The 22358-nt window shown below is 48.8% G+C and overlaps 8 protein-coding genes across 8 annotated transcripts; 4 read left to right on the plus strand and 4 right to left on the minus strand.

Moving 5' to 3' along the window:
- Positions 1–72: 72 nt before the first annotated feature.
- Positions 73–2884, minus strand: RhiXN_06454 (uncharacterized protein; the record flags this gene model as incomplete). Its single annotated transcript, XM_043326270.1, has 5 exons — positions 73–289; positions 339–1046; positions 1103–1988; positions 2121–2643; positions 2699–2884. 5 exons carry the CDS (start codon positions 2882–2884, stop codon positions 73–75), a joined length of 2520 nt encoding a protein of 839 aa, XP_043181702.1.
- Positions 2885–5315: 2431 nt separating this feature from the next.
- RhiXN_06455 (pectate lyase) lies at positions 5316–6938 on the plus strand (the record flags this gene model as incomplete). Its single annotated transcript, XM_043326271.1, has 9 exons — positions 5316–5479; positions 5556–5693; positions 5748–5840; positions 5890–5919; positions 5982–6224; positions 6279–6338; positions 6389–6486; positions 6540–6676; positions 6732–6938. 9 exons carry the CDS (start codon positions 5316–5318, stop codon positions 6936–6938), a joined length of 1170 nt encoding a protein of 389 aa, XP_043181703.1.
- Positions 6939–8507: 1569 nt separating this feature from the next.
- On the plus strand, positions 8508–10652 carry RhiXN_06456 (deoxyribodipyrimidine photo-lyase; the record flags this gene model as incomplete). Its single annotated transcript, XM_043326272.1, has 8 exons — positions 8508–8757; positions 8817–8828; positions 8891–8976; positions 9044–9717; positions 9765–9989; positions 10045–10124; positions 10173–10230; positions 10298–10652. 8 exons carry the CDS (start codon positions 8508–8510, stop codon positions 10650–10652), a joined length of 1740 nt encoding a protein of 579 aa, XP_043181704.1.
- A 986-nt stretch (positions 10653–11638) lies between these two features.
- On the minus strand, positions 11639–13983 carry RhiXN_06457 (cyclopropane-fatty-acyl-phospholipid synthase; the record flags this gene model as incomplete). Its single annotated transcript, XM_043326273.1, has 12 exons — positions 11639–11863; positions 11911–11999; positions 12056–12134; positions 12185–12283; positions 12332–12403; positions 12454–12552; positions 12603–12634; positions 12688–12856; positions 12911–12988; positions 13041–13145; positions 13198–13256; positions 13860–13983. 12 exons carry the CDS (start codon positions 13981–13983, stop codon positions 11639–11641), a joined length of 1230 nt encoding a protein of 409 aa, XP_043181705.1.
- Positions 13984–14324: 341 nt separating this feature from the next.
- Positions 14325–16724, plus strand: RhiXN_06458 (mitochondrial distribution and morphology protein 31; the record flags this gene model as incomplete). Its single annotated transcript, XM_043326274.1, has 10 exons — positions 14325–14823; positions 14880–14902; positions 14954–15005; positions 15056–15493; positions 15542–15769; positions 15824–15924; positions 15974–16419; positions 16472–16544; positions 16596–16605; positions 16660–16724. 10 exons carry the CDS (start codon positions 14325–14327, stop codon positions 16722–16724), a joined length of 1935 nt encoding a protein of 644 aa, XP_043181706.1.
- Positions 16725–17520: 796 nt separating this feature from the next.
- On the minus strand, positions 17521–19070 carry RhiXN_06459 (uncharacterized protein; the record flags this gene model as incomplete). Its single annotated transcript, XM_043326275.1, has 6 exons — positions 17521–18053; positions 18109–18216; positions 18304–18525; positions 18578–18700; positions 18756–18913; positions 18961–19070. 6 exons carry the CDS (start codon positions 19068–19070, stop codon positions 17521–17523), a joined length of 1254 nt encoding a protein of 417 aa, XP_043181707.1.
- A 796-nt stretch (positions 19071–19866) lies between these two features.
- RhiXN_06460 (uncharacterized protein) lies at positions 19867–20668 on the minus strand (the record flags this gene model as incomplete). Its single annotated transcript, XM_043326276.1, has 4 exons — positions 19867–19992; positions 20044–20091; positions 20152–20532; positions 20582–20668. 4 exons carry the CDS (start codon positions 20666–20668, stop codon positions 19867–19869), a joined length of 642 nt encoding a protein of 213 aa, XP_043181708.1.
- A 392-nt stretch (positions 20669–21060) lies between these two features.
- RhiXN_06461 (uncharacterized protein) lies at positions 21061–22140 on the plus strand (the record flags this gene model as incomplete). Its single annotated transcript, XM_043326277.1, has 5 exons — positions 21061–21216; positions 21273–21364; positions 21421–21726; positions 21779–22042; positions 22092–22140. The coding sequence occupies 5 exons, from the start codon at positions 21061–21063 to the stop codon at positions 22138–22140; spliced, it is 867 nt and encodes a 288-aa protein (XP_043181709.1).
- Between the last annotated feature and the right edge of the window lie 218 nt (positions 22141–22358).

Genomic DNA, 22358 nt, shown 5'->3' on the forward strand with positions numbered 1-22358 from the left:
AGTAAGCAATGAAAAGCAATGAAAAGAAAAAAGGTAGTGGTAATAATCCGAAATCCAGTCATTTCCTCACTCTCACGCGCTCGCGGCAAGGCGTTCTCTGAGCGCTACGAGCTCTTCGTGCGCCTCTCGATATGCCTTGGTCAGACTCTCCACTAGAGAAGTGTCCACCGAGTCGTGATCTCCGTCAGCCATGTCCTTGAGCAATTTTTGCACCTTGAACCGCTCATCGGCAGTCGCGCATTCATATTCGCATAATCTCGGTATACTTCCGAGTACCTTTCCCGCACGTCTGCGGCCGACGCGCCAGCGGGCAAGGGCGGGCGTTTGGGCGGAAGGACAAACGTGGGAGATTTTCGTCGGTCCCGATGATCTCGGTCCGTTCTCGTTCTCGTTCTCGTTCTCGCGGGGTGCTCACGTCCGATGGGACTCGGGCCGCGGCTGGCTTGGCCGCTCGGGCTGGAGGGTGTGAAGGTGCGGAGCGACGTGGCGCGGGTGTGCCTTCATCCTCGGACGATGTGTACATCACCGACGCGCGGTCTTTTTTGCTCGATCCGTTTACTTTCGATTGAGCTGCCGCAGCGAGCTCCCGTTGCTGCAGACACGGCTGTCCCATTGGTCTTAACCGTCGAGGATGATTTGGCCGATTTGTGCACTTTGTCCTTGACGCGTGCTGCTCCGTCTGGCTGTCGAGAAGGTAATGGCTTTTTAGGCCTTGCTTCAACCGTGCTGGATTCGGATTCCCGCTCCCGATCTCGGGGCGGCTTTTCGCGTTTTGGAGGGGCGAGGGTTGAAGGATCGACTCGTCGCTTCTTCTTGAATTCAGGTCGAACGAGGCATCGCTATCCTGATCGACCTCTCGTCGTTTTCGCTTTTCTCCAGGATCCCGCGTTATTGTCCGCACGACTGTTCCCACTCCCGTGCCCGTCCCGATTAAACTCTTTGCTTCCTTCTTCACCTTGGGCTTGTCGCCCTTGTCTGTAACCTTTTTCTTGACAACTCCCGCAAGACTACTCCTATCCCGGTCCCGTTCTCGTTCGCGGTCCCGTCTCGTATTCGGGAATCATCTTCATTTATTCGTCGTTTCTTCCCTTCGGATGCGGACTGGGTGGTTGTGGCCGTTGCCAGCGCCACCGGCTTGCTCGTCTCGGCGTATCCGGAATCCAGCTCCCGTTCCAGATCATCAAGCGTGGTGTCCACCTCTCGCTTTGGGCGTTTTGTCCCGCCCGTGGATTCGACAGGATGCTTATTCGAACTTGAAGGCGTAGCCCGAGACTGCAACGAAACGGCAGGAGCCCGGATGGGTGCCGGCACGGGCGAAGGTGCCGAAATGGACGCGGCAGGTGCGGGTGCGGGTGTGGGTGCGGGTGGAGGTGGGGCTTTTCGCTCCCTGGGTTTGGTTGGAACAAAATCCTCGCCGTCCGAGTCAGCCGTGATGATCGGGTTCGACTTGACCTTGGTCTTGGTCTTGCCGTTGGTGCCCATCTTAGATTTGGCGCCCGCCGTACTAGTCTTTTTGCTCTGGGTGGCATCCTTCACGGGTTCCGAGTCATCGGCAGGCCGGGATCTTTCCTTGGTCGTGACTCGCACGGGCGGTCGCACAGGAGCACGGTCCACCGACATCTCCCGGGATGACGCATCCGGGACCGCAGTAGGCGAGAGACCCCTTGGAGGCTTAGGCACATCGAGTCGCCCATTGTTTGCAGTAGCCGTAGTAGCAGCCGTAGCAGCCGGCCGGGCAGGCAGCGGGTGGTGCTTGGGCGTACCGACTTCGGTTGGCTTGGCGCTTGTTGCAGGAGGTGTGGGCTGGGACGCGGGCTGAGATGCTGGGGGAGGCGCGGGCTGCAGTGCAAGTCGTACGGGAGCGTCAGATGGGAGCTTGAGCTCATCAAATGCTCGATTAGCGTCCGCGGTGATCCGTTTGATGTCATCGGGGTGAGGGTGAGCCAGGGCCCTCCAGAAGCTGAGGGTGGGGCGGCAAGTCGAAGATACTGGTAGGAAGCGGGTTTAAGAGTCCAGGTGGGAGAATCTGGTCGAGGGCCGTGGAGACTCGTCGCTGGTGGCTATCTGTAGGGTGGGAAAGGGGTCTATATGTTAGAGATTAAAGCCATTTGAGGGCAAACGCACCGAGTCCAAGCAAGGACGGATCTCTTTAGCCTGTCGTTTAAGCGTGGCAGCAAGCTGTTTCAGGGTAGTTGGGGCGTATGCGAGGTGGTGAATGAGGAGAACTTGGAACGGATTTGGGGGACCGTCAAGCGTATTAGGTCGAGGGGGTGCGCCCGGGGGCGGCGAATTTCCCGCAGTTCCTGGTGCCGGAGATTGACGCAGGGAGTTTACGGTCGATGCAGTAATAACACCGGCCTTGCGTATGGGAGGTTTCTTTTTCTCGGTGGGCTTTGCCGGTGCATCTGGGACATCAATGCGACCAATTGTACGGTCTCTATTGGTCTCTGCGTTGGAGCGCGATTGACGGAGTTTCTCTTGGTCCTCCTCTGTCAAGTTGCGCTGGAGTGTGCATCGGCCGACGACCTTTCCGACGACTTGGAGGGACGACTGAGGGAGCTGACTAAACGCGTAGATCTCGTGCGGTGTTCTCTCGGCCGTGACGTTGACGAGGGGAAAGTGCTGGCCATCAATGTGGAAGCCCTGGGAGGAGAGTGAGCGGATATAGCGATAAAATAGGAATATAAATGGGACGCACTGCATTGGGGCCGTATGGCTCGAACTCAAGTTGGAGGCCCTTCTTGCGTGCCTCGATGATGGCGGCAATGAGCTCGGGAGCGAGACGTGCTTGTATGGCGAGGTTTGGCTTGTGGGGACCAGTCGGGGGAGGGGCAGTCAGGGGCGCGCCATGGAGCACGATGGGACCGTTGGGGGCCAGCGGCATCGTGGTTGGTCGTCTGTCGTCTGTCGGCTATTTTTGTTAGAAAGCCAAGGGACACCCGACACGGGAGAGGTGCGGACGCAATTGCAATTGCCTCGACACCGCCAACGTTGACGCCAGTCGCGACAATTCCAATTCCTCCCGCTGCGTGATGTGGCAAGCTTACCGTCTGTCCAGACGTCGTCCTCGAGGCCAAGGATGATGATGATGTGTGTTTGCAGAAGCTTCCTATACGAGGCACGATGTGCTCCCGATTCCACGGCGGTGCACGGATCAAGTACTTCTGTCACTACAGAATAGAGAATATAATGCCCCCCAGCAGATCTCTCTGCCAGCTGCAGCGAGCCTTCGCCCCAGACGCCGCAAACAACCAAGTTCAGTCGAGAGAGCGTACAGGTGCCTCGTGGTGGCCGTCCGTGGAAATACAAAGGGCAAGTCGCGCTTATCCAACCCGCTCCGGGGTTTCACAATTTATATCTTCATCCCTCTCCACACAGCCCGGTCCCAGCATTCCCTTGTGATTCATTGTGGCCGCCCATGCTAGTTCGCACTTGGTCTCAGGCATATCCTACTTTCTCTGATTCCTTGTCTCTGAGGCCCAAGTCAAGCCTCAGGCGTACTTACAATCTTACAAACATGACCAAACTTGGACCGTCTTCTGAATGGACCCATTGATCAGTCACCTCGGCCCTATGCTTCGCCGATCGCCGCTCTTGGCCCTGGCAGCTACTGCCGAGCCACGTGAGCCAACACTCCCTCGACCTTGCGCTTGTAGGCATTGGCATCATAAAGCAGAAACAAAATTTATTTACTATTGATAGGGTTATGGGCCAACGATAGGCACTCGTTCTCTTGATCTGCAACGCTAAAACTCCAGGCCTGATGAGCTGATATCAAGCGATAACCGACCCGGGGATTGGCCTTGCCGCCCAAATGAGAGTTGTTTCCCGTTACGGCACCGCCGGCAATATTGGCCTGTTGTTTTGCCGCCCTGTGGCGCCTTGGATCCACTCAACTCTGCGGAATACGGGATAACATAGGCATCGAGGTATATTCCATCGTACTACTTTCACAGCTTTCAGTTGCGACCATCTCGGCTGTGGCAGGCTAATAAATCGGAGTACGCATTCATGATGAGAGAACATTTGCGTGCCAAGTTCCCAGGGCAACTATTGACTCAATCAATTGAAAATGAAGCAGGTAGCAACAGAAAGTCGTGGCCAATCAGTTCAATGAATAGATAAAATGGCCAAAAGATACGCTCAGTGGGATTCTTGAAAGTTCATATTGAGTTCAACCATGCAACAGCTTGAATTTTGACGCCTTTTTGGCCACAAATAATATTCGAATAAGTGTATCAGACACCAGAAGATGGAATGTTATGAAGTGAATTGCTAAATACTACCCGTATCAAAGTTACGCGCACAGAAGCGACCAAAATGAAACCTTGCTCGAGATTCAAGCCGGTCGTAGAGGATACCTCAGACGTCTGAACAATAATCAACACTCCTCAACAACCGTAGTTCAGCAATTTTGCATGAAGAGTACAGACTCGAGCCTTGGGGATAACCAGCTCGGAGAAGTTCGGAGTGGGTGCGGCCCGTTCATGCTTATCTTAAACGAATCGTTTGGGTGTAGATAGACCAAATATGCTGTGTATGAGCCATCGAATGCACATGTACAGAAATATCTTTTGGTTGCCTTTATAAAACTTGTTCGGAATAACTTGGTCAGATTTCCGGACAAGAGAATCCGGGGCGATGAGCTGGCGGAAAATATTCCCCACGCTGACCAGCATGTTGTTCAAATGCAGTGATAGCCGCGCATTTCACCACGGTGAATAGCAGTATTATAAGCATCCTCAGAAACGAGGAAGGTCATGTCTGGACCTCATGTCCGCTAGATGTATTCAAATTGAAATATACATGTTGTCAAATTACAAGTGTAATCGCGGAGAAGGCAAGTTGTCGTCCCTTTAGTTCTAGTGGTCCCGTTCTATACGCATTAAACGAATAAAAAAGGAGTCCTCAATCAATATTTTAATAGTCTTATAGTGCTGTAAAAGGTTAAGGGCACTTCGTCACGTGCTGAATAGCCACCACGCTTAGATCCCCACTCCCTTTCCGGTTGCTGCAACTCCTTCCAGCTGAACTTGCCAACGAGAACGTCTTGGCGCTGAAAATCATACATGCCAAACCACGCGAACCGTGTCATCATAATGATCACCTGGACTTCTTGCCCCTTGCTGCTAGGCCTTTTCAGTTCCAGCATGGTAACTATTCATAATGATATATGCGTGGCGGCGGGCCGGCCTGGACCAGAACGTAGCCATATAAGAGTCATGAATAAGTGCTGGGTTCGATAACACCGATAGTTTCCTCCAGAATCATCCTACTAGACCTTCTTTCAACACTGTCACTCTTTCTAATTCACAATGGGAAACGCTGGATCTGTCCTCAACGCCGACGTCCACACACACGCTCAGCGGGACCTCATTGAGAAACGCGCGACTGCAATTTACGTTTCTCCCACCGGAAGCGATTCGGCTGCGGGCACGCTTGCGGCTCCGCTAAAGTCTATCCAGAAGGCGATCGATAAGTGCGTCGTTGACCCCGGGGATCGGCCGGGCAGGTCGCTAACATATCCATTTGTGTATACAGGGCTGTTGCGGGAGATACCATCTACCTTCGTGGGGAACCTACGCTTTGACCACTAACCTTCAAATCACCAAGTCTGGAACGGCGAATGCCAAGTACACCCTCACGAACTACCAGTCTGAAAAGGTTATCATTGATGGCGAAGGGCTTCCCTAGTATGTTGCCTCGGTCTTACCATGACGGGAAGATTTGCTAATCACATTCAAAAGCACTCCCGCACCGGTTGGGGGTAGCATCCCCGATAAGTCCCGCGGCATTCTCCATATCACAGGCTCGTATGGAGGTTCATCGGATTCGAGTAAGTAGTTTATTCGTATAGAATATGGGTGGAGCTTATGTTCATTTGAACAGGTTGGTCAATGGACCATATGGTGTTTACTCGTAAGTCGTTTACGAGCTTTTCAGCGGTGGCCTGTGTTTCATTCCGCCTTTGATTGACCCAGGCGTGACGCATCTAACAACCACTATGAGCGACTTGTTGCCCATGACAACTATGAGACTGGGATTCAAATTCAAGGAGCGGCCAGCAACAACCTCGTACTCAACGTCGACAGCTATGGCAACCGCGATCCTCGCAAAAATGGTGAAAGTGCGGACGGCATTGGTATCAAAGAGGGGTCCGGTACGGGTAATGTTATCAGGGGATCTCGTTTCTGGAACAACGTGGACGACGGCCTCGACTTTTGGTATGTTCACCCCCGGTCGTATGCCCGAATATAAAGCCTCATTGTGTCTTAAAGGGAGTTCCTGTCCCCAGTGACCATCGAAAACTGTTACTCTTGGGGTAACGGCTTCAACCGGTATGTTGATGAATGACTTCCATAGCCAGTGAGCTGATAGTTCACGACAGTTGGGGCTTCTCCAACTTTGCCGGTGATGGTAATGGATACAAGCTCGGCGGTGGAGCCAAGGACACTCCAGTCGCCCATGTAGTGAAGAACAGTATGGGTAAGTAGTGCTCAGGTGGCTAGCAAGTAGCTATATTGAACTGTCTTCCATAGCATTCAACAATGCTGCCGGAGGGTTCGTCGATAATACACAGCCCGGAAAGATGGTAGTTAGCCGCAACACTGCCTGGAACAACATCGCTGGCGCAGGCTTTGACTTTGCTGATTCCACTCCTACTATTAGCGGGAATGTAAGCGCATATTCGACTCCCACGCTATGATTCCTCTCACAATTGCCCTCGTCAGATTGCTGTTCTCAACAAGGTTAACTCACAACTCAAGGGAGGCTCCGCAAGTGGCAACTCATGGCAGTCAGGCAGCTGGAGTAACTCTTCGTTTATTAGTCTCGATTCGTCAACCCTCACGGGTCCACGTGCAGCCGATGGTTTGGTCCGCGCTTCCAATTTCTTGCTCCCCAAATCAGCTGCCGCGATTGGTGCCAGCTATGTCTAGTTAGGCAGATTACTTCTTTGCTCACAGGGTTTGTGATACATATCTACTAGAATGTGTATTCTACCATACACCTTCAAATAGTTAGCTACGATATGGCCCGAGCTTGCTTGTTAACCGTCGAACCGAGCCTATTGAGGCCTTTCCGAGCTATATATGCGCGGATGATGACCAACTACATCTTACGAAATGATTCATCGTATATTCTTTGGGACCAACGGTATTTGTTCGACATGTGCAACACGGCTCATGTGCTACTTTAACCATATGTTCGCAAGCAATCCATTGTTATAATGTTATATTGTAGCGCGTAGTTACTGGCATCATCGTCTTTAGCGCTGCTAGTCTAACATGTTCGCGGGCACGCGTGCACAAGATGTATCGGAATATTGACATGGGGGATTAAAACCTTTGGCTCATGTTGCTGGTTGCATGAGTTACACACGCACCTACCAACGCTACCCGCTTGGATCATATATACCGGTCCCACGAGACACTTATTGCTCGAGAACTCTCCCATCGTATGTTATGAGTATGCGCTTTTCCAATGAGGATTACCTAAATAGAATTACGCATACAACGGGCAGTCCAATCCATTGACACATTCATTGTCCACATACAATTGCAATGGTATGTCTACATCGGCTCCTCAGGCCACGATTCACTTTTTAATTAAACTCGAAGTTGAAGTTGAGTCCTTCCCGCATCCATAGAAAACCTAAAAGAATAGCATAGATGTCTTAGTTGGCATTTTATCGCGGAACGTTTTGCGATAACAGCTTAGCTGTGTGCTGAGACCTTGCTAAAGTTAGCCAAACATGAGACCATCGGATCGAGCATTGATGTCGTGCGAAGGTTACCAGAGGGACGGTTTGCTTAAAATACCCATATTAGAGTCTGTATGAGGTCGAACACATTTGAGTTTGAGGATCCCTAGAGCGGATCGCTGCCCTTGGTAATTGTTGTCCCTAGGCTTTGGAACTCTCTCGGAACACGCATTGCAGTCCGCGCATGCGGAGTTTGTACTGAGGATTGAAATTTAAGCACCACGTAATTATCATATTTGACGAGTTTGTTCACGCCGCTGTGGCCTTATTTTTAGGGCTTACAGTAAATTTCGCCCGTTCTGAGGATTCAAGGACGGGGTTGCGATCACCGATCAAGTTCACGTGATATTATACCGCTGTGTAATTATCCAAGTTAAGAGTATTTTTCATGTCGAATCTGGGGGGATATAGCCTATAGGTTACTTAAAAAGTACCGTAAAGGACTGAGGAGGAGCTACCCTACGTGGAAAATATTTGTCGAAGGCGTGGAGGAGGCGTTAAAGACCATTCGCATGGTCATTCCGATGAGCAGCACTCGATCGTCGTTCAATAGGTAATGACGTTCGGATGAAAGGCAGCCTGATCGTCCGAGTTTTAAGATGGTCCGCTATGGTCGATTCTCGAGGATCTAGCCCTATTCGAGCTGCTTTCTTCGTTATAAAATCTCTTGAGTCGAACGCTCTTTTCTACATCCATAATTCGGAGCATTTATCCTCTTCCTTCATCATTTTCAAACTCTTCAAACATGGCTCGGCGACGTATTGCTATTGCTCTCTTGCGAAATGATCTCCGGGTGTCGGATAACCCTGTACTCTACGCCGCTCGCGATGCCCCCGGGACAACCCACCTTCTCCCTCTGTTCGTGTTCGACGAACGCCAGGTCGAACTTAGTGGAGTTCAGGATTTAAAGAGGTTCATCGACCTGAAGATGAGCCCCTTGTTGATGCCAAAACTCGTATTTGTGGATTTTGGCGGACTGGAAGGCATAGGGCCCGGTGAGCATCAATGCCTTAGTCATTGGCAACTTTGTAGCTGACCAGGAGACCGCGGCTAGCTTTTTGGCTCAGTCCGTTTTTGATGTGAAGTCGCAACTCAAATCTGTAGGTTCTGACCTAGCTATCTACCTAGGACGTCCGGAGAATGTAGTTCCGCACCTTGTGAGCGGGCTTCAAGAACGAGGTGACACGATTGAAGGCGTCTGGTTACAACAAGAAGTTCGTAACTACAATGCTGCTCTTGAGGTCACCCGCTAACTTAACAATCCAACTATAAAAAACTCAGTCAGCTTCGGAAGAGGTTACGGTTGAAAACCGCCTCTCCCGCGCTCTAAGGAAGCTAAAAACTACTCTTCATCTTGACGCTGGAGCTCGTACATTGGTGCATGCATCTGATCTCCCATTTCAAATACCCGCTCAGCTTCCAGACGTATTCACCGCATTTCGCAAGCGCGTAGAGGGTCTTAATGAGAAGATGGTTCGCCAAGTCTTACCCGACCCATCAAAAGGAGAATGGAAACCATTTCCCACTCTCGAACGCGAGGCGCATACTGCGTCTATTTTCGCCCTCCCTAATGATGTGACCGAGGATCCGTTTATTGAACAGCTTATCGCCCCTCTCGTACGCGAGCCTGTCCAGGGGGATACAATTCATAGGGTGGCATTCTACGATGTCGCAGGCTCAGCATTCCCTTTTAGGGGTGGCGAATCGGCTGCTCGCCGACGGTTAGATTATTATTTTGGTGCGGGCGGAGTAGGTGAGAACTGCCCCGCGACAACATACAAGGAAACAAGAAATGGATTACTGGGAGCGGATTATTCAACGAAATTCAGCCCATATCTCACTTTTGGTTGCCTGAGTGCTCGCGAGATAGCTGCCCGATGCGATGACCTTGAAGATAGACTAAGAGACGCTGAAAAGCTGACCGACGTAGCCAGAAAAAATATTTATTGGATCAGGTGAGTCTATTTATATAGTATCATTCCTATCGGGCTCAAGTAGCCAGGTTCGAGTTGCTCTGGAGGGATTACATGTTTTTCGTCAATATGAAATATGGTAATGACCTCTTTAAACCCCAAGGCCTACTCATGGCAGTTTCCCCCAATAATACGAAATTGAAAAACGATTGGACCCAATGGAAAGACCAAGACGACAAATTGCGGGCGTGGTTCGAAGGTCGTACCGGAGTTCCGTTTGTGGATGCATGTATGCGTGAGCTTACGGCGACAGGGTAAGTCAAATTGACAGTGTCTTTCTATTTGTAAGAATGCGCTAATTCTTGCCAGCTATATGTCCAATCGAGGACGTCAAAACGTGGCGTCTTACTTGGCTAAAGACTTGTACTTTGACTGGCGGATTGGAGCAGGTAGGTTACACCAGAATGGCCAAGATGAATTCTAACCTTCTGTCGCAGAGTTTTTCGAATCATTTCTACTGGACTATGATCCGGCTTCTAACTACGGCAATTGGGCGTAAGTGCTCATCTTCTTGGATGTTTGGCGCCAAATTAGGCTTAGCACTAATCGCGTATCCAATTAGTTACGTTGCTGGTGTTGGAAACGATCCCCGTGAAGGACGCAAATTCAACGTGATCAAACAAGCAAAGGACTATGATCCAGACGGTGATTTTGTCAAGCAATGGGTGCCGGAGGTTTCCGGTCCAGAGCTCTCTGGCTTCCAACGTCATATACCCTGGCAATTTTGGTCCACAAGCGAGGACAATGGGGGGTCGTATCCTCGATCGCCCATCGTCGAAGATTCAAGCTGGAAGAAGTTTTACATAGGGGGAGTCGAAAAAGACGAAAGAGGTGCTGGAGGACGAGGAAAGGGTCGAGGACGGGGTCGGGGTCGAGGCGGAAGAGGTGGTCGTGGACGAAACAGCAGAGTTGGTTGAAGGACAAATGTTGATGAAATGACAGAAATATACAAACACGAACCGTAGTGGAAGTTCAATGGCTACTTAGGATTCATATGCTAATCTATTATTTATTCGTAGTGTATGTATAAATCGAATTGTGTAAATAATGTTTTAGGTGAATGGGTGGCGGTCTACAAGGTGATCTATAGGTTTACTCGAGCTCGGAGCACTTTATGGCTACACCAGCAAGAGTGCAAGCGCGACCTATTAGGATGTTTCAATGAGTAATCACAGCTTCTTGTCCTGGTTGATGGTTGTAGGGCCTACCCTCTGTATTTCCTGCCGCAGCTGGGTGTAGTCGTTGAGTGGGTTGAGCATGTACCAAAAAATGATGGGCTTACCTTGTGCATTGGATCGTTGAGCTCAGAGTCCTTGGACCCAAGTTTGTTGAGGCGGTGGGGTGGCACAGGGAGCGTATTCGCGCCTACCGTGCACGTCGCAAGTAGGAGCACTATGGGCCAAAGCTTCATGCAATGAGGGGTCCGGGGTAAGAGTTACACAGAGTCAAGGAATGGCAACTTATAGGATACACAGATCTGCAGAGAAGCCCCAGGCTAAACAGATTTGAGAAGAAATGGTGAAACCAAGCCAAGGGTTTAGATGACAAGATTGACACTCGACCGTCAAATAAGCCGAGACTAGCTCGTGGTTGGCTGGTTATACAGGAGGTTATATCGGAGGCTCAGCCGCGACCCCAGAAGTTGGGAGACAAATACATCCAGTGTAGAGTCAGGTAGGGACCGATTGTGCTTCAGGCCCTGGCGCTTGCACGGTTCGTAGGCTCGCAACGAGGGCCATGTCAAGGATAGCGACCAGTCAACTTGTTACCCTAACAATCGCGAGAACTCTCCACATCTTCTTGCACCCGATTGCCGATCGGTATCTCATCACTGTAATGTATATTGAAGCCGTAACATTCAAATCACATTGCCTTATGCACATCAGAGTCATGCTAATTATGATTATTTCCTTCCCACGAATAAGAAGTGTCCCACACCCCATTCTTCCCCATGATGCATTGCGAAGAAAACTGCCACGGCAAGGAAGAATGTCCGAAAGCGGTAATAAGCCTTGCGTCCTTCGCTGGCATCAAATCCTTGTGCTTTGGCGTCGCGTTCTAATTCAGCTATCGCAGCTGCCCGATTGGCGTCCTGTAGTTGAAGCCAATGCTCCGAAGTTTGGGCGTACTGAAAGAGTCAGGGTGGACTCGAAATAAGAGAATCCGTGACAATACACCATGTCTGCCGTTGATGAACCAAGTCCTCTGGAGTTTCAAATCGGTCTGGAAGTAGGAAAGCAAATCTAGAGATGGCATTGTCCCCCCTATACCAATGATAAGGGTGAGCGATAGAAATGGCGATGGCTATATCAATACTGACCAGAAAAGAAGTTTTGAGCCATCCATCCATCTCCCTCTTCAAAGTCATAGGGTGTAGTTTTATGAAGAAATATATGGATCTATATCATGGTAATAGTAAATAGGAATGAAACGACAAATGCGCACTTACAAATACTAGAGCTTCACCGGAGGCCGCCTTAGAGTTCGGTTTTAGCCAACTGGCTACCTTTTTCATTAGAACCTCATAATTTTTCATGTGTTCAAACATCTACGCGAACAGTGAGTAGGACACATATCATAACGCTATTTAGTATACCTCAATAGATAGGATACGGTCAAACCTGGTGGATTCCTCAAATTCGTACGTGTTAACATCGCCGGTTATAACCTATTGAAACATACATCGACGACATTACGCAGAGGATTATGTGAACATACTGTCAAGTTTTTGAAGCCTTTGTGCTTGGCCACACTATCAATATGAACTTTCTGAGTGGCCGAGTTGGACAATGCTGTGATTCTCGCATTGGGGTATTTCTAGTAGTGGGTCAGTTAATAAGTCCCCCGGTATGATCCCAATAACCCACCTCTGCAAGGAAAAGTGACAAACTACCCCATCCTACGTGAAATACTTAACACCTTATCATATATACACTATATTCTAGGACGTACCACATCCGAGATCCAAAATATCAATACCGTCGCATAATTTTGCCTTTTCGCAGTAGCTTTCCAGCATAAGTTCTTCGGCCTGTGCAATAGTCTCCTTTCCTGTTGGATACAAACAAGATGAATACTTCATCCGAGGCCCGACGCATAATTTCATGAATTCGGTGGACACCTGAGACGTATGATATGAGCTAAATGAGTAAACATGGTGTCGAATGAAACGCACTTCATAGTGTTGTTTGTTGGCTTTGTCGACATCGTCGGCAATCACATCCCTAGCTCGAACCTTTTCAATCCAACGCATCTACTATGTCGGTGAATAGAATGCAGCTTATAGAAACGCCACCATGGCGTACCTTGGATTCGTGGTTAGCTTCTAGTGAACCATGGTTTATTTCTCTCAGTCGCTGCTCCGAAAGCGCTCGAACAATTGGTCTCAACAAAAAATCAGGTATAGCTCCCTATAGATTTCAAGAGTTCAGTAAACGACGCATAAGTGGATTTACTGCGCACCCTGTCAAGAAGGTCGTACCCGAATTGCATTAACGAGTCCATACCTGCAACACGTCTGGCTGGGAGTTAGGAAGTAGTAGTTGTGAGCGGGGGTGTGGTCGTTGCAGGATATCAGGACCCGGGAACCCACGACTGACTTTATCCTCGGGCGTTTCCCTGGGCTATCTAAGCATTCAGTCGATCGAGATGTTAGTGATCGGCGGCATGACGTTTTTCATGCGACCATCAGCGATTTCTTAGATTAAAATTGTCACAAACTCGGAACGGGATTTATTTTATTTTGTAAAATCTACACAAACTGAACCCAAACATGTTTGTTCATTAATGAGTTTTACTGTAAGTGTTTGTCGTCAGCGCCTACCTTGGCCGTCGTTCGCTTATTTGGCCTGACTGGGACCAACCCGTTGTGCGGCGGCAGCCAGAGCAATCTCTCGCTGTTCGAGTTGCTCATCTGTCATCTGGAAGACCCCAGACAAAGCCTTAGAGTTGTGATGATCGTGAAACAAAAAAATTTCATACTCCTTGTTTCGCTTCATGTTCTCGCAATGCCTATTATAATATCATTCAACTGAACAAGAGCCTGGATGAGCAGTCAGGCAGATCATACCTCTATTCATTTCGCAGATAAATAGATTGTACCCAATTGAGCCATATGCACTCACCTTCTCCCCGTCGTAGAATCTCCTTGTGTACAGCTCCCCCAAGGTACAGTCCATAAATTGAAACACCAGCAAGCCCGGCAACAAACGTTCGGTGTAGGATGTCCGTTAGTGATATAGGCGGCATAATGGTTAAGGTTGTAAGTTGGTCACGTCTGGGAGACCGACGTATTAGTCAGCTTCCTCTCAATTGTGATTGCTCCCGCTTCAATACATCCATCATAAACCCTCAACAGACAAATTCAACGTTGCGAATACGTGAAACTATCGGCGGTACCGCTAATTGCATGATTTCCCTGAGGATTGTAATCGAAGTATATTGGATATAGATTGGTCGTTTCATGAGTCGACCTGTGCCCCGTGTGGGCTTGCTTGGGCTATCTAGGCGATATGGGGGTTCAAGGTGAGCTCATGTCTCGGCTACGAGTGGACAAACCTCACCTTATGTGCATGTCTAGAGCTACTAATATGATAAGGTATACATCAATTCGCAATTTCTTTCACCGCATCGCACAAGACACAGATAATATTGCTACTGGGTGCCGGCCGCATATCCGACAATACCAGCGTCATTCATGGCAGCGAACGACATTATTGGGTATAACGCCCTTATCGACGCATAATACCTGTGGTTTTCGTTATTTTGCTCCACGATATACCTCTTCTTCGACACACGGCAATCGCTCCGATCCTGGGCCTTCCAGTAAATCATCAACAACGCCCACATCTCATGACCCTGATTCTGGTCAAGACAGTCAGCCTAATTCTCAAGAGTCCAAAGAGGCTCCGAAAGAACTCCCTGCCCCCACCAACCCTCACATACAGAATTACTCTTCCCTTTTCAGACAACTTGCTCTTTCGTTACCCCATGTCAAACAGCCAACCAAACAGGACTTCTTGCAAGCGGCCACTAGTATGTGGCAGCGTATGCGTATCCGGTTCAAGTGGTTCGCTATCAAATCATTCCGTAAGTTCAATGCGGATGATATATCGGCTTTCTTGAGTTGGTTTCTGGTCGGCCAGACATTATGGATCTTGGTGGGAACGTGAGTATGTATTTACTCTAACTCACGAACCTAACCTTATTTTGGCCCCAGTACTACCTTTTCTCTGTGGTATTTGCGGTCCTCAACAGCTTGAGGTTGCAAGGTAAGTTCCAAAAACCCAAGCGCATTACTCGCATATTCAAATTCAAGTAGAGTATGTTGCTCGGTCTATAAGCGATTACCTAACTTCGGAAACTGGCGTCCGTATCGTTTTCGAATCCGCCGTGGTACCCAAGTGGAAAGACTCTCGTATTTCTTTTCGCAATGTATACATTTCTCGGCGTCAAGATTCTCAGACCGAAGAAGTATTGCCTCGCGACGCTGGGCAGAGGGCGGCCGCTCGATTGTTAGCCGGCCATCATCCCGCGTATCATGACATTGCGTATCACGAGGACGAAGAGACGCATGGAGTTGCAACTGGGGGAATGAATGTTTCGGATGTGGGAGACCCTGTCGACACTGGAGACGATGGGTGGACAACATTCGACTTGGAGATCGATTCCGTAGATGTAACCTTGAGTTTTGCACGATGGTTAGAAGGTAGAGGACTGATCAAGAATGCGGCAGTCAAAGGTGTACGTGGGGTTGTTGGTAAGCTGAGCCATCTATTTTTGCGCCCATCGTTGTTTACCACTTCAGATCGCCGATCGGTATCTTGGGACCCCGAGGTTCATGCCGATCCAACAGAGTTTCGCCATCCTCCGCAGCTGGGAGATTTCGAGCTCGATTCGCTTGAAGTTGAGGATTTATTGGTGACACTGTATCAGCCTGGAGCCTTTAGGCCTTTTACTGCATCGATATTTCGAGCAAACTTTGGGGTATTTCGCAAGCAGTGGTTATTTTACGATTTGATGTCTGCCGATCATAGTAAGCAATTCGAAAATATGACTATCTCTTTTGCTCACCCACTCGTTTGTAAAGTTGTGGGTCAATATGACAATTGTTTATTCAGCCTTCATACACCTCAGAGCATTGGACGTACCATGGAGCAAGAAGTCAAGGATAGTCGATGGACACGTATGGTATGTAATTTACCTGTAATTCTAGCGGCCCCAATTGAGTAAACACTAGTCTCGATTCCGAATCGATGGTGTCAATATCGATCACCTACAAGCTGCAACCGGCAACGAAGGCCTGGTTTCATGGATTGTATCCGGCAAGGTCGATGCAGTACTAGACATCAAGTTCCCACGCGATCCCAATGCGTTCGACATCGGTGAGATTATTGAAGGGATTGCTGCCGCTGCAGCCGAGCAAATCGAGGAGGCGCGTCGAGCTGGTCTGGAGCTTGGGATTCCTCTTATATCCGATCGTATCCCCGGACAACGAGAACTTGCCAAGCCTGCTTTAAGTGCACCGGAGGATGAAAATGAGCTGAAGGAAGAGTACGAGAAACCCGTCGTTCTTATCGACATTGACCTTCGATTCCGGGATCTTAAGGCTGCTATGCCGCTTTTCACGAATGAACTTTCGTATGTCAACCATGCACTCGTGAGACCAATCGTCTCGTTCATCAAGTGAGTACCAGGATTTATAGTCCTGAAATAGATTCTCACTTATCTCTCTAAGCGCGAACCACACCTTGGTGCCTATTCGTTGTAGGATTGTAAAGGATTTGGATGATTTCCATGGATCATGGACGGTGAGACCACCTTGACATTCCTTTTCGCTAGCTAACTTGTTTATTTGATAGATGTGGGAGAGTGAGCTGCATATATTCGCCTTGCCATTCGCAAATACTAATTGATATTTAACAGCTGGTTTAACTGATATCATTTCTCAAAAGGCGAGTGCGGACATGTCGCGCACTGGCAAAAACTGACAAACCTATCAGACCTATGACGCTGTGGCATATCATGTTACACAAGCGAACATGCAACGAAGGCTCAAGACAGTAGCTATGTGGAACCTACACCTTGCATCCCGAAACCTTATCACTGCAGCACGCAGCATCGCTGATCCTGTGTCTGCTCACTTGCGTGCAGCTTATGCCCACGCTACATGACCTCGATATGTGCCTTTACATCAATGCTATGTATTTTTAGCCAAGCTTTTCGTCAACATCCTTCTCATGCTTCACTTGGAGCCTAAAGTATAGTGGTATTCTATATACTAAGCTTCAGATATTTAAACGATAATATAGAAAAAGGCGAATAATATGATTTAAGAGCGAATTTTTTCGATCCTTAGATACGTTTTACATCTAGGATGTGAGGCAGTACTTAGAAATCAGTAAGATTAAGGTAGAAGTTTCGGAAAACTCGTAAGTGCTCTTTTCCATTGCCATCAAGGACAAAGCCGGCCATGATCTTGAGCACAGGGGTACTTCTCGGATGCCGACTTGGGTGCCTTTAGGGGCAAGTGATGGCTTGGTGGCCTAGGGGTAGGCGTTGGCGGTGGCGACACGAAAGATGAACCTGATTCCGAGCTTGCTGGTGAAGAGGGCACGGTGTATGCAGATGTACGAACTGATGTGTTCGGTAGGAGTGAACGTTCTACCCCTGTTGATAACAAAGGAAACGGAGTGGGTAGATCAGGGAGTTTGGGATCTCGAGAAAATGTCTGGGAAAACGAACTTCTTGGACGTGGAGGCGTCACTGGACGGAAGGTGTGTGAAGCTAATACAAGTGGAGATGCAGTCTCCGAAGGTCCTGAGACTCCTTTCTCGTAGCAACAGTCGAGCTACTATTGGTGGTAGTGGGGGTAGTGACCAAAGCACCGTCCTCTGCATGTACTGGGGTAGATGGTGGCCTGTCGTATTCATGGAAATTGTTGCGTATGGAGTCGCAGTCTGTGCGTCCGGTACTGAACCATGCATGCCGGACAAGATCTTCTAAAAATGACGTATCTTGATCTTCTTCGGATCCAGCTTGCTTTTCCTTGACGTCTTCTGCGAGAACTGCAAATGAACCAAACCGCCTCAGTTGTAGAGGTTCGGAGGCACGACGCCTGGGTCTTCGAGGAGCTACGGTGCGAAGTGGCGATGTAGATAAAGGAAAGCCAGCTTGAGTTGGAGAGGCGAACGGATCTTTGAGAGTCATGAAGTCCTCGGATGGTTGGTTGGACACACGTCCTAGGTTCCAAGAGGACTCAACGGTTGAGTCTGCAGAAGGCGCCATTACAAACTTGCGTGTTGGCTCGTATATAATGACTCGATAAATAATTAGCTCTTCAATGTCGCACGGATGCCGACCAGATTTACTCACTAAAATGAGTAGCCATGACCCCTCCGCCCCAGATAACGAGACCCATAGAGCTAAGCAACCAGACGACAGGTACTCGGCGTCCAAACGCCCCTTCAACAACCTCGCCCACTACACTAATTATAGCAATGCTCTGCAGCAAAAATAAAAACTCCCATATATAAGGGAAGCGAATTAACACTGTACAACGACCTGTACCAGGAGTGGGGAGTCCGAGCTCGACACACTTGGAGGGTTTGTTAAATAACATAGTTGGTGCAGAGCGTTTGTTTTCCGTATTAGACCGAGAGGACTTGACCGCGCGCATAAGCGAAAATAGAAGTGGAGTAGGCAGAGAGAGAGAAACGAGAGTCGGAGCTGATGATATCAAGCTGGGGACCTGAGGTACGACAAACACCGAGATAAGGGATGAAACAGAGGCTAAAATAAATCCATGTGAATGGTGTTGAGTACTGAAGCAAGCTTATCTTACCAATTAAAATCGCCAATATAACTGCATATATGCGCCAAGTTGGAAGCGTGATAGTTGGGGTATCGACTGATAGTATGGCCAAGAGATAGTCAGGAGTCAACAACTGGACCATAGCGAGTTGCGCTGATTTTGAAGGTTTATCAACTCATGGTGTAGTGATAGTGTATGGGTGGCTCACCAATGAGTAACCCTAACGCCCGCATGGCAAACGCTGCGGAAGTCAACCAGCGATAGGCCCCCCCTGTGACTGCTTCTGCAACTATCCCAAAGACACCGGCGAGGGTGATAAATCCACCGAATAACAGTGTAGCGTAGAACTTTGCTGTCTTGAGCGAGCTAGAAAGATGTAAATAAGTTATCTTTCTGAGAAACGCTCAGCGTACGTAGATTGGTTAGATGGTCCAGAGACGAACTGGAGCATGAATAGCATACAGGTAGCAGGGCATATAGTAATGAAAATAATGTAAGGAGTGGCAGAGAGTAAGAGTGACATGGCGATGTCAGGAGGATTACGAACAACCCTATGGGTTTTAACCCATCCTACGCTCTTATGCACGGGAGACCCAAATATACCCAAACGCAAAATATGTTCAATAGGGCACAACATTGTTTTGTTACACGTAATCTATCTATAATAGTACAGTTTGATTCTCCTTTTTTTGTGTATGGGTGTGCCGGCCACCGTACCTCGTGTCCCGATGAGCGGTGGAAGAGCTCAATTGAGTTCGTGAGTTTTAATATCGATCGACGGGAGTTCTACGCGAATTGGCTCATATCGAAAGTGGGCAGTGGATTTCCTGAACGCTAAAAATTATGTCTGTGGACAAGTTACATGATTATCAAGAAGTTGGGGAGATCGGATAAATTCCAAACATCGTGCTAACCTAATTCTTCCGTCCCCTTGATAGATTGGCCATATGATTTAGAATACAAAAATTGTAACTATTCATAATAAACATCCTTGACGAGATGGCAAAACGAGGAGCGGTAAGAGGAAGATACAGTTTTTGCTAGGTTTGAATGGAACAATACTGGAATCGACCACAACCGTCCAACGTTTTCTAAAGCGGCCGATATTCCAGGAGGGAGGCTGATCTACAGAAGCTTAATCAAGGCTTCTAAGTACCCATATGGCATATGCCCAATCTATACTATAGGGTCAACACTGGTCTCTTCCGAACAGCTTCTAAGAACGCATTTGATTGAAAATGACCTTGTACATCTATGCCTCAGTTTAGAATGCTATCATGATGAAACAAGAACGATTGCGTTATAGATCCAACAACAAATTATTGGATACCCCACATCCGGACTTTCAGATGTTCGCCCGCAGCCGCATGAGTCGATGAACGCTTTAGCTTTGTATTGCGCCTATAATCAGGTGCACGAACCGACGCTGTGCTTGTGCTGCCAGACTGTGAAACCTTGGCGTCAGTAAGTCCGAGAGACCTCGAGACCAAACCTACCCAACATCGTCGGTGGTTGGGATCCGGGAGATACACTGTGCTGGCATCCTGCATAGATATTTGGTTACTTTCTTGAGATGTGTACAGTAATCTATGAGTATAACGCACCAAATTCTGCTCGAGGCTTTCCAAATCGTTCAAAGTGGAGCGCTGTTCCCGCTCGTTATTTAACTCAAGCTTCGCATGAATCTGCTCCGAAATACTACTTAAGCCATGTATGGCGAGATCAAACGGGCCTAGACCTACAGGATGAGCAAGCGAAGTCGAAAGGTGTTCAATTTCTGGTGTCTTGAAATACCTCAAGGGGGAAGCTGTGTGTTTGTATGTTCGAAGTATAACATTGACGAACCCAACCTTGGCGGCATTAGAGAACGCCGGTGAAGATACCTTTGGATTCATTTGAGAGCTCAAGGATTGTGTATCCAATGGTCGTAGATCCAGTGTAGCCGAGTTATCCGATTGATACGTGGAATACAAGCTATATGCTCGCTAACCGACATAAATATAAGAGATGTGACGCTCGTGAGATTGGGCTTACAGTAATTATAGGGTAGCCAAGAGTTCTGCGAGGGAGCAGGCCAATGTTAATGACTGTGATGAAACAGAGGACTGTCAAAATGTGCATGTTCGGTGTTCAGCGCGTCGATGAATGGGAGGAAGGGGGGTAATGGTAATGAAGAGAGGCGCGACCCCCAAGACTCCACATAGGGGACAAGTTGTCGGTGTTTGTTGATTCCGGAGCTACAATCCATTGATTATTTGCCTGAAAGGACTTGCACCCGAAACCAACCCCTATCTGTACTCGGAGGTTCAACGACCCCCGTCCCAATTTATGAGCCCCCTACGAGATATATAAACCTCGAGGGGGTAGGCTCTTGCTCCTCATTCTCACGACCACCCCCACTGTCGCCTCCCTCGACAGTACTCACGACCCTTGACGTGCCACACCTAACTTTGTCGCTCACTTACTCATTCTTCTACCCCAACTTCACCTGATTGTATTTCTGATCGGGAACCATGCGTAACTCTGCGTCGCTTGCGGTTCTCATTACCCTGATGGCTGTCGGGGGGACTATTGCTGCTCCCATCGAGGTCCACCCCGGATCTGGCCACGCGCCTATTCCTGACGGCCATCAAGTTAACCATACTGTTATTCCTGTCTCGGGCCCCAAGGTAAATTTGCATATATGCTGCACTCGCGTCGCTCAGACTCACTGACATTGACTTAGATCTCAAACCGCGACATGAATCCCGCTATTAACACCTACGGCTCCAAGCTGGCTTCGGTCGGGGAAGTCAAGGCTGTAACTGGCGAACTCAAGTGTGTTATCTTCGCTATGAGTGGCTGATCTACCCTAACCCTGTCTTTTCCTATAGTGCCAAGGTAGAAGACGCAAGCGGGGTCATACAAGACAATATCCATGTTCCCGACACCAGTGCCCACGTCGACATCGACTTGAGCAAGGGAAGCGACAAGAGTGGGCCTCAACAGCAGCCCCAGCCTCAGTCCGAGCCGCATTCTGAATCGCAACCTCAACCCGAATCTCAACCACAGCCTGAGCAGCAAAGCGAGCCCGAGCACGAACCCAAGCCCCAGTCGGAACCGTCTCCCGAGTCAGGAAACCCAGGCAAACTTCCTGAGCAACCCCAGGGTAATGCGGGTGACTGCCTTGATATTAACGAGTAACTATAATGTTATTCCTAACGCAAGAGCTCTACTGATGTGCAACACTAGGGTTCGTGAAGGGTTCCAGGCTAATGCCTGTGCGACGATTGATCTCAAGGCTGGGAAAGAGTGCCTTGATGGAATGCACAAGGTTACTGACAAGGCTGGAGATGACGTTAAAGCGAAAGCGAACATGGTTCTTGGCGGGACGCACCAGGTCCACGATAGACCTACAAATACCGTTCACGACGTCGAGAAGGGAGCTCAGGTCGCTGGGAAGGTAGATGTAGATGTCGATACTGATGCCATGAAGGCTCCCGGCGCGCCCCACAGGTCTGTATGTTCATTCTAAAGATGACACGAACTTACGTCTCATTTGTAGACCTGCCCTTGCTGTCGCGGAGAGTATTGAGGGTACCAATCCTAATTAAGGTATTCAACTCATTGCTGAGGCTTCAATCAATTTCTAACCAGATGATAAAGACAGCATAATTATTTCCAGTGTTGTTTGCATACTCGCTTATGGGGCAGGTTTGCTTGGTTTTATCGGATTTGAGATGTCATTAGGAATACAAATGTCATTCATTGAGTTGATCGTACGTCGCTGGTGTGCCAGAACTATATGAGATTATCAAATCCTAGTTGTACA

Source organism: Rhizoctonia solani, chromosome 7 (assembly GCF_016906535.1).
Source record: "Rhizoctonia solani chromosome 7, complete sequence".
NCBI classification, from domain to species: Eukaryota; Fungi; Basidiomycota; class Agaricomycetes; order Cantharellales; family Ceratobasidiaceae; genus Rhizoctonia; species Rhizoctonia solani.